At 35.9% G+C, this 20542-nt stretch overlaps 1 protein-coding gene across 3 annotated transcripts in view; it reads right to left on the bottom strand.

Annotated features, from left to right (window-relative positions):
- Positions 1-5960: 5960 nt before the first annotated feature.
- The window catches only part of LOC115216753 (isopentenyl-diphosphate Delta-isomerase 1), a 28885-nt gene continuing 14303 nt past the window's right edge, over positions 5961-20542 (bottom strand). For all 3 annotated transcript variants that reach the window (XM_029786311.2, XM_036506794.1, XM_029786310.2), the window contains exons 4-6: positions 11290-11420; positions 8977-9169; positions 5961-7455 (exon numbers count right to left, since the gene is read on the bottom strand). In XM_029786311.2, the coding sequence (XP_029642171.1) occupies positions 7313-7455; positions 8977-9169; positions 11290-11420 (467 nt within the window). In that variant the 3' untranslated portion in view covers positions 5961-7312. The remainder of the gene's footprint in view (positions 7456-8976; positions 9170-11289; positions 11421-20542) is intronic.

Genomic DNA, 20542 nt, shown 5'->3' with positions numbered 1-20542 from the left:
GAAGACAAGCTGAGTTGGAAACAATTTAGTGCTAGGTAGATCAAAAGTAGGTTTATTATAAACACAAGTGACTGTTATTTTATGATGGAAGATCCAGACCTTGACTGGATAGCTCCGCAGAGATTTTCAATTACAACACTCCTTTACTCACACTTAGCTTGGCAATGGAGAATATGAAAAAAAGGTTTTCTTAATATCTCAATGAAAGTAATACAGCTTTGAACCATTCATCTTCCACAATTTAGATCAAATATTTCTGTAACAAAGAAGATTTTTTTTTTTTATTCATTAAACATTTAAATAATTATTTCACCTGTAATTTCTGCTCATGTTGTATCATGGAAATGTGTTGAGTTTCTTTCTCATTAGAAACAGTAGGAATCTTCGTACAAGCTTTACTGTTGCATCTTCTGCCAGGAATGTTCTGCGAGTTGTGTTAATGCTATTTTCAGTCTTTCAAAATGTTTTCTCTCTCACAAACAACAATTTCAGATTTAAAAATCCTTGATTATTTGAAATCAAAAGATTTGATATAGACATGAAATAATCTGAAGCAATGTAGAATAATATTTCTTAAAAGTTCAACCCCAATGATTGTTTTTGCACTTCCTGACACCAAGAACATACTTTGCCAGGGGAATGTTACTGCCACCTCTTCCAGAAATATGAGTCTAGTCTTTAGATTCACTTGTATCTCCTGGTCTGAGGTCTGATACAAAACAGAAAATTGGTCTCCCACAGCTACTTTCATCTTAGGAACCGTATCACCTTCCTTAAGGAATCTGATACCCTTGGGTAGTGAAGGCTGCTGCTTGTGGGCCTTAACATTCTGTAGGTCTTTCTGTCTGGCAATTTCTACAAGAACTTTCTCATACCTCCATTTCTATTGGCTTTCTCCCAGTACCCTGTGCATCTAGTTAAAATGTGGTTTGGAATGTGCAAGGAGATGTTCCATGTTGCTTGTAGGACAGATTCTCCCTTTTGCACAATATTTGAAGGTTATTTGGGGTTGGTAAAGGGTCAACAATGGCACACATGAGGAAGGATAATTTTCTCTGGTCAGTGTTCTAGAGTTACCTTCAGGACAGTGGTCACTCAAGTGCCTGATCCTACTGTCTATGGTGGGCAAGCCCTACCACTTTCACATGGTGATCTTATCTTCCTTAGTTGAATCACACATCTTTTATATTATGAGTTCTCTTTTACTCCTCACATTTGGATCTTGGATCTCTCCAACAATCTCCTGATGCTTCCAGTATGTTTCTGCTTCCTTCACAACTTCCTATGGTTTCCACTTCTGCTGACCTTTATGATCTTATTGACATGTCTGACTCTCTTATCCACAGATAGTAGCAATGTACTAACTGCTCTTGCCTTTGTGGTTTTGAAGTGTAACACAATTGGACAGACCAATTTTCATATTAAACACTGATAAATCTAGTGGGTATTTAAACAATATATTTGTGGGTAGTTGATGGGTTAGATGAGGTGCTGACGAAAGGAGAATAATGCCTGAAATGTGCATATATACCCTTTACCTATTTTTCCTATCTTTGCATTATTTACATAGATGTATTTGTTTACATAGACATATTGTAACTTACAGTGCTGGATCTGAATTCTATAGAAAATCTATAGAGATAATCTTAAAAATCTTTTATTATTTGTTTAATGTTTGAAACAAGAATGTCATAATATTTAATTATCTATACAGATTTTTAAAAGTACCTTAATCATCACATTACAAAATAAAAACTCTTATTTCAGAGTTATCAAGACTAGTTGACTTCACATCTCTCTAGTTTCACCCTATTGATTTTTGCTTTACATAATTGATTCCAAGATGAGCATCAGATGAAAAGGTTCATCATGTATTAAACAGTTAATGCAATTTAATGTCTGGGACAAAAAAAGAATGTTACTCACTAAGTCCTAATAAGTCTTTCAAGCTTTCATAAGTTGTTCTTGTCTAATTTTAATCAAACAGGCATATGATCAAATGCTTCCTAGCCATGAACATCGCATCATTTTCTCTGTCAGACACTACAATGTTCAGTGTATGTTTCTCCTTTTCTTTTCTTTTTTTTTTTGTTGAGATGGAAGAGGATGGTTCAAAAGATATTTAGCTTCTAGTTCTAACAGCTCCATCAAACACATAGACACATCATTTTAGTATAACCTATAATGCAAGCTATAAGTTTTTGCAGGTTCTCCACGATGGCACTTTGTTGTTCATCAGAGACGACAGTTAACAAAGCAAAATTTCTTCCAAGCTGGCTTGGAATATGTGCAGAGTGGACTTTTCACATCTTGGAAAGAATCTTAGACTACAACTGTTAAATACATGTAGCTATGGTAGTACAACCTCTATACTTCATTTGGGCCTTCAATTAAAGAGTGACAAAATATTAACAATTCTTTAAAAGAGCTATAATGGAAGGCAAGGTTTACGATATTGGGAGAATATCACCTTCTCCCATTATATCTTGTTCTTCATGTAGTTCAGGCTCCGGCAGGTGAAGAAAGAAGTAGTTAAGTACAAATGCAATTTACGACTGGTTTATTTACAAGTTTCACAGAACAGGTGAAGTGTGTTGCTCTCAGCAACCATCTCGAGCTGTGTGCGTGGTGTTGTATCTCCATTGCCTCTGGAGGTACAACATGCAGACAGGCCCAGCCAGTGAAGTGTGCACAGCAAGGGCTGATGTGTTGAAGCGGAGAGAGAGAGAGAAAATGAGTCTGTTTCTGTTTTGCCCTTAAATACAGTTTGCCATTGCGAGCCTCGTTGTGATCTCGCACATGGCAAATGGATGCAGGTGAGGTCTCGCTCCAGTCTCAGAGATGGCAATGGCTGCCACGAGATCTCATCCAATATGGCACTGATTGCTTGTGCCGCTACAAAGCCATTATTTGAAGAACATTTTAAAACTAGTCAGTTTTCCTAAATTGATTGTGTGATGCTGTTGCATGTAAATGTAGGTGGGTTAAATGAACCTTGTGAGAACTTGGTTATTATTTATTTTGATGTATGATCTCACAATACTTCGAGCTTATGTAAGTTTAGGGATATATATAAACTGGTGCTCCTTCACTTATGATGATAAGGGTTCCAGTTGATCCAATCAACAGAACAACCTGTTCGTGAAATTAAAATGCAAGTGGCTGAGTATTCCACAGACATGTGTATACTTAATATAGTTCTGAGGGAGATTCAGTGAGGCACAGAATGTGATGAGGCTGGCCCTTTGAAATACAGGTACAACTCATGTTTGCCAGTTGGGTGGACAGGAGCAATGTGAAATAAAGTGCCTTGCTCAACGGCAAGAACATGCCACCAAGAATCAAACTCATGACCTTATGAACATGGGCCAAATACCCTAACCATGCAGCCACATGCCTTCACTCCATATATAAGTGTGTGTGTGTAAAACCAAAATATTGCTAGCTGTTCTTCTCCCCACCTACTATACACTTTCTAAGTAACTACTACCACAGACTATGTTTAACACCAACCACCTTTCTAATATAATGAAAGAGAAACAACTCATTCCTTACACTGCCACTTGCACCAACTATCTCCTTAAAGTAATGAGAGAGAGGGTGGAGGAGAAGGACAGACAGAGAGATAGCTAGATAGATAGAAGGAGGAAGAGAACTGCTTCCTGCAGAAGTTTGGTTTGCTATTTTCTGGCAATCTGGTTTGCCCTACTGAATCACAACCTAATAATATTTGACACCATGTAAGGTAAGGTCAATGAATGTTGGTTGGTCTTGGAGTTCAACAAAGAAGCTTCTACGTGGTCATGCAACCTGCTGGAATTAGTAACAAAATCTCTCTCAAATCAGACTCTACTGTCTTAAAGGATATATCTGATATAGTAATACCTTGCATAGTCAAGTCAATACAGGAAGGCTTCAGTGAAGTTGCTCAAACTGGCAGAAATAGAAGAGAAATTTCCCTCAAATTATCATCTTAAATTAGGAAAAATAACATATAGCTAAAAAAATGCAAAATATATTTACATGAACTAGGAGAGAACCACTTGGAGAGTAGTGATTCACCTTGTTACTAAAATAATGTTTATGTTTCATCTGAAGTAAAGTGTAAAAACACAGAAAACTAACATTAAGAAAATATTTTGCTTCTCATTCAACCCAAAATATTTGTGCTTTTTATAAATGAAAATTAGCAAGAACTTGCTACAATTTACAAAACATTAGTAATTTGATGTTTGACAATATATAAAAATAACTTTTTACTGTTGATTTTTACAGTTTATATCATTTTATATATCAGCCCTTTAGCATTCGGATTACTCTGTAAAATATAATTCTTATTTATTCATACTTTGAATTAATCATGCATTATCTTGTAGTTTTGAGATTTTGATATGATACACACATACATATACATATTCTTTTACTTGTTTCAGTCATTTGACTACAGCCATGCTAGGGCACTGCCTTTAGTTGAACAAATCGACCCCAGGACTTATTCTTTGTAAGCCTAGTACTTATTCTATCGGTCTCTTTTGCTGAACCATTAACTTATGGGGACGTAAACATACCAACATCAGTTGTCAGGTGATGGTGGGGGACGAAACAGACACAAACATATACACACACATATATGTGTGTGTGTATGACAGGCTTCTTTCAGTTTCCGTCTACCAAATCAATTCACAAAGCTTTGGTTGGACTGAGGATATAGTAGAAGACAGTTGCCTAAGGTGCCATGCAGTGGGACTGAACCCAGAACTATGTGGTTGGTAAGCAAGCTACTTACCAGAAAGCCACTCCTGTGCCTGTATGTATATATATATTTTTTTTTTACACACACACATACACATAGATATAAAACATTGATCAGATGATCTGATCAATAGAACAGCCTGCTCATGTAATTAACATGCAGGTGGATGAGCATTCCACAGCACGACAGAGAGTGTGACAAGGCTGGCCCTTTGAAATACAAATACAACTCATTTTTGCCAGATGAGCGAACTGAAACATCATGAAATAAAGTGTCTTGCTCATAAACACAGCAGGCCACCAGGAATTGAACTCCCGATCTTATGATCATAAGCCAAATACCCTAACTATTAAACCACATACCTTCACTATATCTGTGTGTGTGTGTATATTGCTTAATAACAGTCTGACTCTGCTCCATGCAAGTTCGTGGGTTGGTTCTAGAAGCTTACAAAATTGTAAGTCGCATGGAGCTGAGTCAAACTGTTATTAAATAATACATGTAAATCCTAGCAAATGTGTTGAGTGCCACTTTCTTTCATTTGTCCACTCACTCATGCACATGTAAGTGTAAATACATTGTAACTACGAGCCATATCACAATTTCTGTAGTGCCAGCCACCACTCTCCTTCCTGTAGGCTACACCCAACAGACATTTATGCATCAGCCCAGCTAATATAGGTTAGATGGAATGAAATTGAGGTAGGATTTGTATGGCCAGGTGCAGGTCTTGTCATGGACCCTTACTTGCTTTTCTAAGTGATTTTATTTTTTTAGTTTAAAAGACATTATTTGAGAGTTTCATTAAAAATTATGATAAGGCCACAAGGTAACATTAAATTAAAACACAAATAAAAAAAGAATTCCAATAAGAAAAGTAAGAAACAGAATCAAGATATTTATTTAAATTGTGATTAAATGAAAATAAATTATTTTATCAAACAGAAGTGTAATAGGTTTCAAAGTTTAGAAATGAAACATAAAAAAATATATAATTAGAGTCCATATGAATTTTTGAAGCAGAAATTTTAGTACAGCAGATACTAATATTTTCTCTCTGGATTACCAAACAAAAGAAAAATCTTTGTAATAAGTTTTTAATGTCTGGTTAATATTACATTTGAAATGGTGTCACCTCACCATTTAGAGAGTAAACAGAGATAAAGATTTCATTTACAAGATGGTAGACATAACAGAGACAAGAATCTATGAGAGAACAGAAGGTAAGGAGTTTATTTTTCATGCTTTGTAGTGGTAAGAGAATGTTTCAGTAATTGGTACAGCAGAAGTAAAGAAATTAAATCAGTTACAGAACCAAGTCTCATTCAAAAAGAGATGCTGCTATCTCCAATCGCTGAAATATTTTATATCAAACAACAATTTTTTTAATGTTAGGCAATGAGCCGATCTTTACCAATTCTACCAAGAATTTATAAAAATACAAAATAAACTCTCAACTTCCAATACAAATGTGTCTATTGTTAGAGACATCAAGTCTATTCTTAAAGAAGTTCAATATAGAAAAATATTGTTTATATACAAGACAATGTACACAACTATATTACAATCGTTTTTCTTCATCTCATGAGTTTCATGGTTTGTTTCTCAGGATAATTGTTTATACTGACAGATGCCCTTGTAATCCTACCCATTGATTTAAGGATAGAACCTGCAGTCAGTCTGGTAAACTAAAATATACAAAAGTATGTTACCCAGAGATATACACAATAATTAGCTATAGAGTGGCTTGAACTCATAACCACATAATCAGTTTTCTCCATGGAAATAGTAAAATATAATTTTCAATCAATCCTTTGACAGAATGGTGGCAATATAAAGACAGGTTTTAAAAATCAGACACCAGCTCTAAGTCTATGATCTAAGTCATTATCAATATCTTCCTTTCCCCATTCCTCCACCTCCTCATCATCATCAATAGCAATCAGCATCATGACAGAAGTAACAGAGGGTCTAACGACAATATTAAAGCACTGTTCCCAAGAATAACATTTACAAAATGATTAATACAGTAATGAACAATTAATGTCTATATATCAATATTTCTCTCAACATCGACTGTTGTTGGAGCAGTAGATAGCCTTAATAGTCGTGCTGTGGTGTGTGGGTGGATAATGAGGGTTAGGGTCTTGTAAAAGGCAAAAACCTTTCTACTCCACCAAGTAGAATGGCTGAAAGTTCGATCATTGTTTACTGTCCTTACTTTGTATATTGCTAAATTTTTGACTGATCTGTCACTAAAAACTGGGCCTCAATTCAAAGTTCTTATCACATGATTTGCCAGTTTTACCTAACTTGATTCTTTAAAATTATTTACACACATAATCAAGATAAAATATTATCAAAACAAAATCAAATTAATATTTCATTCTATCCATTTCATAAAGAAAACAAAAGAAAAATAGAAAATAACAGAGAAAAAAAATAAAATGTAAAGATAATAAAATATGAATTGCTGAGGAAGTATGGACGTCGCAATCTGGGAATTGAGTTGATGTTATCAGAACTGTTGTAATATTAACAAAGGTTCTACAGGAGTCTTCATGTCTTTGACAGTCGATAAATAGTTTTATGGTCGTACTGCGTGTTAAGGCATTGCAAATTGTCCCACCACTGGTACAAGAAATTATCCACAATTAACTGGAACCATGGAGTCAAAAGGATTCCACGGTCCTTGAAATTTTCTGAAAGAAATAAGAGAAAAAAAAAAGGAAGGTTATATATATTTCTTTACTACCCACAAGGGGCTAAACAAGGACAGACAAAGGGATTAAGTCGATTACATCAACTCCAGTGCGAAACTGGTACTTTATTTATCGACTCCGAAAGGATGAAAGGCGAAGTCGACCTTGGCGGAATTTGAACTCAGAACGTAACGACAGACGAAATACCGCTCAGCATTTCACCCGGAGCGCTAACGTTATATAGTTAAAGTTTTAGTCATTCCTTCTGAATTCCAGCATGGGTAAAGAACAAAACATTTACAGAGTAGACTGAATCCTGTTGATAAGGTTATGATGTATTGATGACACAAGGCCCCCAACAACAATATCTATGATACTGGTTTCAAATTTTGGCACAAGGCCAGCAATTTTGGAGATGGGGTAAGTTGATTACATTGACTCAAGTGTTCAACTGGTATTTATTTTATTAATCCCAAAAGGATGAAAGGCAAAAGTTGATCTCAGTAGAATTTGAACTCAGAATGTAAAGATGGACAAAATCTTACTAATCATTTTGCTTGGCATGCTAATGTTTCTGTAAGCTCACCACCCTAACATTAGCTGTGATACTGGGCACTATAATAAGTCAGAACATTTATCTTTTATAATGATACCTGTATCATGTAGAATAGATTGAAACATTACAGGTTGATGTTTGCATGCTCTTGATATCATCATCTCAATAATAATAATTTTTTCTATTATAGGCACAAGGCCTGAAATTTTGGGGGAAGTGCTAGTTGACTGGTACTTGTTTTATTGACCAAGGAAAGGATGAAGAGCAAAGTAGACCTGGGTGGAATTTGAACTCAAAACTAGAAAGTGAAAGAAATGCTACTAAGCATTTTTTCTGGCATGTTATCAATTCTGCCAACTCACCTCTTAATAATAATAAAAATAACAATCAAAATAATATTAAAAAAACCTAGTTTAGTGCAGCTCCAGAAAACAGTATTGTTAGGGACAGCTAGGGTACTTAGGAAGGCTATTGGCATCTAAGGTTATTTGTTGTTGCCTGAGGTTAGGAATTTCTCTTTTCCAGTCTAATCTGTTGGGAGGAGGAGGAGGGGGAGGGGGAGGATGATGGGGGTGATGATGATGATGAGGATAAGGTGGGGGGGTGATCCTAGCACTTTTTCTATCAGCTCATGAAGCATGAAAGGCAAAGTCAACTCTGAATGTACACAGGAGCAACTGAATACCCAACATTTCATCTGACATACTTCCAAACCTGTCAATAGCAATAATTTCTTGCACGGATACGTAGACAGTGTTATTATAGTTTATATTGTAGTTGATATTATAGGCTATATTTAACAATGAAAGCATTTGCTGCAGTCTGGACACAGGTGACCTATTGACCCAGAAGGAAAGAACAAAGTGAAAAAAACCAAGACAAGAATAATGTTTATAATCATTATCTTCAATAATATATAGAGAGAAGAAGGGTGGAGATGTTAAAAAAACCAAACTAGAACTTACTCATCAAATCTTTCACTCCATCACAGTTTAAATACATGGTACTTTTCACTTCATTGGGATTGAGATTTAAGTCAACATTTTTCTTAATAAATAAAACATAATCAATTTCATGTTCTCCCCATTTACCATCAAGGGGAACATTTCCAGCTTTGTAGTGCATTCTAGTGATGTAATGAATGTCTTCAAGTGGTACCTATAGAAACCAAGGTGAGAGAAAAGGTAGTTAGTGTTAATGTTTTAATAAATATTGAATTGTTAGGTAATTTCACTCATTTCTTTTCAATGTTATTTAAATGAACAAGAAAAATATTTTTATCATAAAATGTTATGTTTTTTTTCTTTTTTGTAGCTCTATTCTTTTTCTACCACTTTGCTTTAACATTTTTGAAATTTGAATAAATTTTATGCCTATTTTCAGATGGAGTGACAAGGAGAAAAAAATTAGCATTTTCAATAACTGTTTCTCTCTACTTTCAAGCAAGATGTCAAAGCCTCTTGAGACATTTGTGCTGTGTACAGAGAAGGCACTATGCAGAAATGGTTTTCATGCTTCAAAGAAGGGAAATTCAACCTCAGAGACTCTCTGCATTCCAGCAAATTTGTTCAATTCAATAAGGATTGATTGAACAAGTTCATCTATGCAAATCATCATCATTCTATTGTCTACTTTCCATGCTAATGTAGCTGATTTTCTGTATAACATAATGCTTCTTACCCCAGTAGTTTTGTCATCCTATCTTTGAGGTCCAGTATCCTGTGATCTGGCTTCAGTACTTTTTCCCATGTCTTCCTCAATCACAGACCCCCTTCTCTCATAGCACACTGCAGTGTTTCATCCCCGATCCATTCCCTACCCTTGTCGATACATACATTACAAAAGTTAATGTTTTACATTTAAAGGTAAAAAGTTTTCAAAAATCTTTGCATCTTTCATGTACCTATAATGTGCATGAAGTACACAGAACTAATTCCTTCCTACTCCTTTCTCTGCACAATGAGTAAGGCCACATATCAGATGCCTCTGGAATTTTCTATACTCTATTTTGGAACTCTTCTGATCTAATTCTACCATAGTAACCAGGTCACTAATCAAGTCACCAACTAGGTCATCATCATATAGCAGTTTCTAAAAAATTATTATGATCATCATTTTAACATCCACTTTTCCATGCTTGCATGGGTCAGACAAAATTCATTGAGGCAGATTTTCTATGTTCAGATATCCTGCCTGTCATTAACCATCACCTGTTTCCAATTAAGGTAATATCATATTTACCCTAGTCTTTCAAAGACTACCAGCACAAGAGCTGGACATGCTTTCATGGAAGACTGCAAACATTGCTTCTATGATGGTAAAGTTCAATTAGTGCACTATGTCAAAACAAGGACACACGCTCACACACTCGACACTTCTTTCAGTTTCTATTTCCCAAATCCACTCACAAGGCTTTGGTTGGTAGGGGCTATGGTAGAACATGCTTGCACAGTAGAATTGAACAACTATGTAGTTGTGAAACAAACCTTTTAGACACACAGCTCTGCCTGCACATATTACATTATTTATTAAAATATATTTAAGAAAGTTCTCCCAGACCATAGGACAACAGCTGCTTATAGACAAGATTCTATGAGATTTTCATAATGATTAGTATTCCTCACATTTACCCAGATGACCTCTTTGATTCCTACTATAAAAACAATCATTAATAAGAGGTACAGTAAACATGAGATAAAAGTGGTGGATTACTGAGAAAATGTTCAAATTACTCTGTTTATATAACAAGATCCACCCTTACTGGACACTTGCCTAATTAATAATATAGAATTGCCACTCTGGTCATATGTGAATATGCATGCAGGGAGAAACAGATGTCAAAGAGAAAGAAATATTCTCTGTTATATTATATTTAACACTGTTTTAAGTTTATAATATATATATGGCACATTGCTATACTGAAGAAGACTTGCCCCCCACAACAGAATTAATATCTTAAAACCACAATACCACATAAAAAGTGCTAGTGCTACATAAAAAAGGGCTGGTGCTGGTTCCACATGAAAAGCACTGGTTCTGGTGCCATGTAAAGAGCACTGGTGCCATATAACAAGCATCCCGTATCCTCTGTAAAGTGGCTGGTGTTAGGAAGGGCATCCAGCTGTAGAAACCAAGCCAAAACAGAAGATGGAACCTAGTGTGACCCCTGGCCTCGCTAGCTCCTGTCAAGCCTCCAACCCATGCCAGCATGGAAAATGGATGTTAAATGATGATGAATAAAATATAATAATGGAAAAATTTATGATTTCCAATCTCACCTGCTCTGGTGGAATACCCAACTCATGTTGTAGTTTCCTTTGTGCAGCTCTCCGGACACCAATTGCATTACTTTCTTCTAATTCAGCTTCTTTAAAGAGAGGATGACTACAACAAGTATTTGTGATATGGTCTGAAATTAGAAAAACAAAATTAATAACAGATGAGAGAAGACACATACCTGAAGAAGTATTTGATTTATTCTGCTCACTACCAGATTTGGGAGTTTATTCTCAAATTAGTATTGGCAGCTTATTTCTATACTCTTTTACTTGTTTCAGTCATTTGACTGTGGCCATGCTAGAGCATCGCCTTTAGTCAAGCAAATCAATCCCCGGACTTATTCTATCGGTATCTTTTGCCGAACTGCTAAGTTACGGTGACGTAAACACACCAGCATTGGTTGTCAAGTGGTGTTGGGGGGACAAACACAGACACACAAACATATATATATACATATATACGACTGGCTTCTTTCAGTTTCTGTCTACCAAATCCACTCACAAGGTTTTGGTCAACCCAAGGCTATAGTAGAAGACACTTGCCCAAGGTGTCACGCAGTGGGACTGAACCCGGAACCATGTGGTTCGTAAACAAGCTACTTACCACACAGCCACTCCTAGTCCTATACTTACTACTGAAAGTATTAACTGGATTACATCTGCAGAAGTTAACTAAAAAGGTGCTAGTGCCACTCTGGTTTACTTCTGCACTTCTCCAGATGTATTCTTTAAAAAAATCTTGTGAATAGATGATCTTGTTAGAGAGGCAGTATTGTTTGAATGAATGTGGATCTGTATCAATCACTTTTCTGTGTCAGCCACCCTTCCTTGGAAAGGTGTGAGCAGTGCAAGAACATACAGTCTGTGACCTAAGAATCAGCATTAAAAGAATCAACAATTCCAAGACTTCAAATTGAATATACATGTAAGCAAAAGTAAAAATAATCAATACATCAATGTATTTCAAAGTGATTCCCCTCCCCAATGATAAAAACCTTAATTCCTATATTTTAATCTCTAGATAACTTTTTTTTTTTTTCGAGAAAATTTTACCAAAATATTTTGTGTACAAAAAATTCTCTTACAGTAATTTTGCCTGAATAATATATAGCTAATGGTAACTTTTAACATACTGACATAATTTATTTTTATTACTCAAATGCTTATTAATGCACATTATTTTGAATTAATCATGCATTATCTTGTAACTTTGAAGTTTTAATGGCAATGTCTATTCTAAAAAGACATTATATGGCAGGTGTGAGAGGCTGAATCTGGCCAGTTTGAACATAGAACATATACTTCTGTCCAAGCTATTTGGTACTGACATCCATCGTTCACCCTCACCATTCATATCTTGCTTACCCATCATGCTCTCACTCCTATCTTCTCTAATGCTAAAGCCATAGTGAAATACACCCAGAGCACTCTTCAGTGTGGGGTTCAGTGAACCCTTTTGGTCTTGTCAAAGACATAATCTCTCAGATTGTTGCATGAAAAATGCAACCCACTGTGTAAAATGGTTGATGTTGGGAAGGGCGTAGAGCCATAAAAGTCGAGCTAAAATGAAATTTATGATGAAGTTAAGAATGCCGGAACAAACTATCCAACCCATGCAAGCACAGAAAGCAGACGTAAGACAATGATGTCAATGATGATAAGCTGATAACATGAAATCTAAGTAAAACTGTTCAGATGAAAATGATGTGAGTAGTATACAGGTCATCAGTAAACTTGTTCATTAGTGATATCAGCAGTGATGGATGTGTGTGTGTGTAAGGTTTGATAATCACATGAATAAGAAATAAGTGGAAAATATGAGAGGTCCTTCAGATAGTAACTATATACCCACTTAAAACAGGGCTGGGGAGAATTGATTATCGTAGAATGTATGTGCATGTGAGCTTGTACACACACACACACACACACATCAACTCTCTAGAAAAGTAAGGAAGTTCATTGAGACTGTTGATGCCTTTCACTTGCAATGTTTTCTTCAGATTCGGAAAGAAAAGACAAACTGTTGTTGTTCATAATTAGCCCAAGGTCAAATCCAATCCAGCCGATGTATGATTAACCCTTTCGTTACTGTATTTATTTTGAGATGCTCTGAGTTTCTTTCAATTACTTTAAATATAGTAAAGAATTTAGTAAAATAACTTAGTTATCATTAAGCTAGTGTTAGGAACATAAATTGTGACTATGGTTTGGTAGAAGATTTTAATTAAAAACTTATGAAAACAAGACATTTGTACTACAGAGCCGGAGCCAGTTTCAGCCGGGTTGGTAATGAAAGGGTTAAAATTGCTCCAGATATTAACAACCCCTCTTTTCCCAAGCTATCTATAACTACATTATCTAACATCTTTATTTTCTTAATGACAGTATGATGTGGTCTAAGGAGAGATTTGACTGGTTTTTCTAGCACATCAAGCAACCACATAGAAGTTTCTTCATTCAGCTCAAGAGAAAAACATTATTTTACTCTGCGACACCTAATACCCTCTACAGGAAAGTCTTCTAGTAGTAGTAGTGGTGGTGGGCACTTAAAACTGTATTTGATAAGAACAGAACAAAATAAAGACCTAGTTTTCAGTACTGTATCATCACCTCTATTGCTGCCGCTGCTACTACTACTAACAACAACAACATTAATAATAATGGTTTCACATTGTAACACAAGGCCAGCAATTTTGAAGGGAGCAAGTAGATGACTATGTAGACCCCATTATCTAATTAGTATCTAACTCTATGTATCCGAAAAAATTAGTGGCAAAATTAACTGCAGCAGGATTTGAATTCAGAATGTAAAGAGCTGAAATAAATACCACAAGGCATTTTATTTGGTGCCCAAACAAATCTGTCAATAATGATATTAATCCTTTTTACTAAGGGCACAAGACCTGAAATTTGGAGGAAAGAGGCGAGTCAACTGGTACTAATTTCATTGATTCCAAAAGGATGAAAGACAAGGTTGACCTTAACGGAATATGAACTTACAGCCTAAAGACAGTTGAAATACTGCAAAGCATTTTGAATGGCATGTTGATAACTCTGCCAGCTCATCACCTTTCTGTAAATAATAATATTATTAATAATAATAATAATACAGAATGAAGTCATCCCCAAAATCAAGAGTACAAGCAATAACTAATAAAGCAATGACAGTAATATAAATGTACAATCTTTTATATTGATCCAAGGTTACGATTGATCATTGAAGCAGTTTGACCAGCTTCAGTGCTGATTTTCAGGAAAGTCTCTTGCTCCACTGCACAGAACAACTGGTTGCTATAGCAACCAATAAGAAGCGGAAACCAACAACAAATTGGTCATGGTTTGCTAATCCTTTTTGTGACTTTGATAATGGTTACTTCATTATTTACTTCAACCTACATCAAAACAGACGTTGAGACCAGCTTCAGAACTCACAATGCACAAGTCTAATATATTCTTGAGGGTTCATTACACACTAATAGAAACAGCCACAGGTGACCAAGTTAATTACATGTTGCTCTACCAGTAACTAACAATTTTTCATCATTGCTGTACTCTGTCCTGATCAACACCCTACTTAATGACTCAATTCATTTAATTGCATATCCACTATGTTGTTGTCACTGTACACATATGAAACTGTATGGTCAAGACTATATATATATATAGATAGAGATATACACATACATACATACATACATCATCATCATCACCCAGTGTTTTAAATCCAGGTTTTGTACCCATTAACGGGAGTAGCTTGATCTACCTCAATGCCAAAGCAACTGAGGTAGGCAGGTGCAGCCTGCAGCCCACCCAAAACTTTGGACTGGCCTGGCTGGTGCCCATTGTCCTCTGCTATCATGAGGTTTTTTTGGAGCTGGATTTTCTATGGGAAACATGCCCTTGCTTAGACATAAGTGGTCCCAAGACCAAAGCCTCTACCACAACTTTAAGAAATGTGGTGGAAAACTAGCTCAGGAAGGTAGGGACACTACTTTCTGAGACCCCTTTCAGAGCCCCTCAAAATACATATATATATTATATCTTTCATCTTTTACATTAGACTGCTGCCATGCTGGACCACCACCATGAAGAATTTTAGCTGAACAAATCAACACCATTACTTATTTTTTTTTGGATTCTTTTGCCAAACTGATAAGTTATGGGAATGTCAACACACCAACACCAGTTGTCAAGCAGTGGTGGGGACAAACACACACCACACACATATACAATGGGCTTCTTTAAGTTTCCATCTACCAGATCCACTCACAAGACTTTGGTGGCATTTCATCCATCTTTATGTTCTGAGTTCAAATTCCACCAAGACTGACTTTGCTTTTCATCCTTTCAGGATTGATAAAATAAGTACAAGTCAAGCACTGGTGTCAATGTAATTCACTTACTTTCTCCCTACAAAATCCTGGCCTTGTGCCAAAATTTGGAACCAATATTTATAGGTCAAAAAGCAAATACCTATTTGGTGCCTGGGGAGATCACCAAAAACTGCAATAAACGTTGGGCCTCACAGAGGCAATGACGAAAGACCGAATCCTCTGGAGATATGCTGTGACTGCGAAGACTCGACAAACAACGTGAGTTCATGGCTGTTTCCTGCACAAGCTTCACATAGCAGCCCCAGCCCATCCAAAGTACCTTGGATTGCAGGATGACCTGCCGTGCTTACCTTGGATCATTGGGCGACCTGCTGTGCTTGAGGAGACCTATTGAATCAAGTACGTCAATACCAACATCAAAATAAAAATCAAATGGAAATTGTAGTTAAGATATCTGTGCTGGTGGCACATATAAAGCACCATCCAAATGTGGCCGATGCCAGTGCCACCTTGACTGGCTTCCATGCCAGTGGCACGTAAAAAAGCATGAACCGATCGTGGCTGTTACCAGCCTTCCCTGGCCCGTGATGGTGGCACGTAAAAAGCACCTACTACACTCACAGAGTTGTTGGCGTTAGGAAGGGCATCCAGCTGTAGAAACACTGCCAAATCAGACTGGAGCCTGGTGCAGCCTCTTGGCTTCCCAGACCCCGATCGAACCATCCAACCCATGCTAGCATGGAAAACGGACGTTAACCGATGATGATGATGATATATATATATCATAAAACATTTACACATTCCAGTCATAATGACAGCGGCCATGCTGGGGCACCACCTTCAAGAATTTTAGTCAAATGAATCAACTCCAGTACTAATTTCTTTTTAAAGCACAATAATTATTCTATCAGACTCTTTTGCCGAACCACTTACAGAGATGTAAACACACTAACACTGGTTGTCACACATGGTAGGGGACAAAACTTTATTGCTACAACAAATCACTGCTATTATGTTAAACTGTCAGGTCTCCATATGCGTTTTTTTTTTTTTCAATATTTAATTCTGCTTGCAATAGCCGGTTCTTTTGGTCAAACTATCGTATCTCCAGCTGCTTCAGATGAAAATTGTCAAAGTGTAGTACAACGGTTAAGCACCTTTCAAAAGTGTAGTAAGTCCCAAATATGACAGTTTTGCAAAAATATTTATAACTGAAAGTATCATGGAGTTATGATTTTATGCACCCAACAAAGTATTATTGTTAAGCTGAAACTGTTGCTAATGGAAAAAGAAATGGAATGATGAAACTATTTTTTTCATTTTCTGGAAAAGCAACGTTTTGGACTTACACTTTTGCATAATAGCAATGATATATATATATATAACTGAATTGTTGCGATTGCATGGTTATACGGCACATCTGTGGCTATGACTGTGCTGTAGATATAAAATGACTATTGAGGAAATAAAATAAAACCAAGACAAGAAACAACCATCACTTGAAGATTCTAATACAAACATGGTGTGAGCTGTGATGTTCAGCAATGAGAGGACAGTGGGAAAAGCTTTAAATACACAGCTGAGCTCTACTCACAAGTTTGAAATTTACTACAGCTATTTAAAACAGTGGAATATGCTTTTATTCTGTGAGGAAAAAGAAATTTGACAATTCAGTCAAGACCCTCGGAGAGAAAAGAAAAATTTTCACCGGGTATTTTTTATTTTTTCTATTATTTATTTCACTAATTTGACTATGGCCGTACTGGGACACCATCTTGAAGGGTTTAAGTCGAACAAATCGACCCCAGGACTTTTTTTATTTTTTGAATTTGGTACTTATTCTTTAGGTTTCTTTTGCTAAACCATTAAGTTACAGGGTTGTAAACCAGTAGTTGAAAACAAATACAGATACGAAGACACACACACACAGTGGGTTGCTTTCAGTTTCTGCCTACCAAATTCACTCACAAAGTTTTGGTTGTCCTGGGACTATAGTAGAAGACATCTGAAATTTTGGAATCCTCTCCTTTCTCACATCGTAAAACACAGTCCACTATTTGTATTCTTTACTAATGTATAACATGGTTACTTTCTACTGGTTGCCTACAGCTAGCGTGCTGTAGATCAAGGGACATAACTCTGTTCATCTCAGACAAAAAAGTACAATTCTCCACATCACAACTAAGTTGTGGTTTAGTTCCAAGCTGGCCTGAGTATTCCACCTGTGACCATCTTGTCTTATTCAAAAATAAATGTAGCTAGAACTACATTAACTAATATACGCTAATTTTTAAGAGAGATCTGGTTGCTATTTCTAGAAGGTCAAGTGACTACATACAGCAGTGGTTCACAATTATTTTTTGCCTTCGGGGTCCCTTTGATTACTATTTTACTCAACTGAACCTCCATAACCATTCGATGTATATATAAAAAAAATCCTGCTGTATTATCATAATTATTATTATTAGGAATTGAATAATAAAAAATTCAAATATTTTTCTATGAGGCACAGGAGTGGCTGTGTGGTAAGTAGCTTGCTTACCAATCACATGGTTCCAGGTTCAGTCCCACTGCGTGGCACCTTCGGCAAGTGTCTCCTACTATAGCCTCTGGCCGACCAAAGCCTTGTGAGTGGATTTGGTAGACAGAAAGTGAAAGAAACCCGTCGTATGTGTGTGTGTGTGTGTGTGTTTGTGTCTGTAGTTGTCCCCTCACCATCGCTTGACAACCGATGTTGGTGTGTTCACATTTCCGTAACTTAGCGGTTCGGCAAAAAGAGACCGATAGAATAAGTACTAGGCTTACAAAGAATAAGTCCTGGGGTAGATTTCCTTGACTAAAGGCGGTGCTCCAACATGGCTGCAGTCAAATGACCGAAACAAATAAAAGAATATTACAAAAGTAAAACTAAATTATTACCTATAAATTTTAACAAAATCTTATAAGAATCCCCAAGGGCTATATGGACCCCAGTTGTGAACCACTGATGTAGATGCTTCTGCAAGGGCTTATGCTGAGTTGTTTGCAATGGAAAAGACAAACAACTTACACAAACAAAAGGACGTATCCACACAAACATCATCAAAATATAGCACATATGTAGAAATGTTTAAACAATTCTATGATAGTGATAATGATTTCTGTGATAGTCATGTGCTCTTTGATCTCTTAGTTCATAACCACAAATTGCTATCTTCACATTATCAATTCTATCTTTGCATTGTTACTATGCCTAGAAATTAGTTTGTAAAACAGGTCTACTGAGTAACCTAGAACCCTGCTCTGTCTACTGGATTACTACAATTACTATGTAGGCAGTCTGCTTTATCTGAAGATATATTTACTGAACTAATTTTATTTCATGTGGATCCCAGTGCCATTTCTGATATATGCCCACCACATAAAGAATCCAAGTTTGCAATACTAGAATGAAGTCTGAGTTAGAAGACCATAGAGTGGATATTCTAGCTAAGATCAATTCAATGATTGAAGTAGAAAAGCTGACACATGATGAATGTGTGTTGACCCTCAAGACTAGTGAATATACCTTGACCCTAGTGATAATTCAGCTTTCCCATTCCAGTTTAAACCCCTCAACGATACATTCTTTATTAAACTTAAAGCATACTTAATCTACCAGAGTTACAGCAGGTAAAGCTTCCACCTCCCTTATTTTGTGAATGTTACATAAGCCTCAATAATGTTATTGTTGATATATTTAAGTTAGGGAAAACTCATAAAAACTATTTTAGCAAGATGATAGATATTCTCAAGCACACTGGAGAAATTATAAAGTTTAATGAGGAGAAACTCCATATAGGTTAGATTAAGATTGAATATTTAGGTCAGATATTACAGCAAGTACCAATCAGGGACCAACAAATCGAAAAAACTGTAACAAACTGGAAACAAAACTTAGTTTGATAAATAACTGCCTGTCAAAGTTTTCACCAAATCTAACATTAGAGGCCCTAAATGACATCTACTCTCCTCCAACATGTTTGAGTTTACTTGGGATTTACTTGAAGGAGAATCTTTTACCAAAGTCAAAATTGTACTTTTAAGGTCATCAAATTTACTGTTAACCTACTTTTATACAGTTAAAAACTTTCAGAATTCAGATCAAAAGGACCCTTTCAGTGTCATAAAATTCCATCAAATATGTGGCAAGTGGTTGGATTTAACCCGTAGTACAGGATTTATGGATGATAAAGACTTTAACCTAATTGGGTGCTGTTATAATAATTTGATATATTTAGGATTAATAACATTCAGAATGCTTCTGTAATTTAAAAATTTAAAGTAGCATATATGTGAAATCCTTAAAAACTTGTTTCAAATAATTATCTTCAATATTTGAGTTCTGAATTTTGCTAATTTTCCAAGCAGATGAATACTATTATCCTGCAACATTCAGTCCAGCTTAAGTTGAAAGGTTTAGTTAAATGCAATGTCCATATGAAGACATTTATATTTGTCAATTATAAGATTGATGGATATAACACAAATTAAAATTGTAGGACCTTACATATTGACATCAACTGTTTCTATCACAATCTATATTTAGATTTCACTCCAACAATCACAGGGTTAATAAAAAACCCTACGTGTATTTATTAAGATCTCAATTAAAGTTAAGCATAGTTACTGTTGAACCACAGCAGGTCTGAGATATACCATGGTAGCTGACAATAAATCTAACATCTATCACAATTGATCAACTTATTCTCTTAGATTTCTAAGCACAGGTAATGTAATCAGAATTCAATTTAATGAAAGTAAATGAATTTCTACTTTGAAGATGAGAAACTCTCAGCATTTGAGGGTAATATCAAATATGAAGTGAGCTAGATATTATAAATATGAAAAAATGCCTAATGTCTTTAAATCAGATAACAACCACTTTTACAATGTCAAAA

The sequence above is a fragment of the Octopus sinensis genome, linkage group LG10 (assembly GCF_006345805.1).
Source record: "Octopus sinensis linkage group LG10, ASM634580v1, whole genome shotgun sequence".
In the NCBI taxonomy this organism is placed as follows: Eukaryota; Metazoa; Mollusca; class Cephalopoda; order Octopoda; family Octopodidae; genus Octopus; species Octopus sinensis.
Note: the sequence above shows the minus strand (reverse complement) of the source record. Positions and strands in the feature narration are given on the sequence as shown.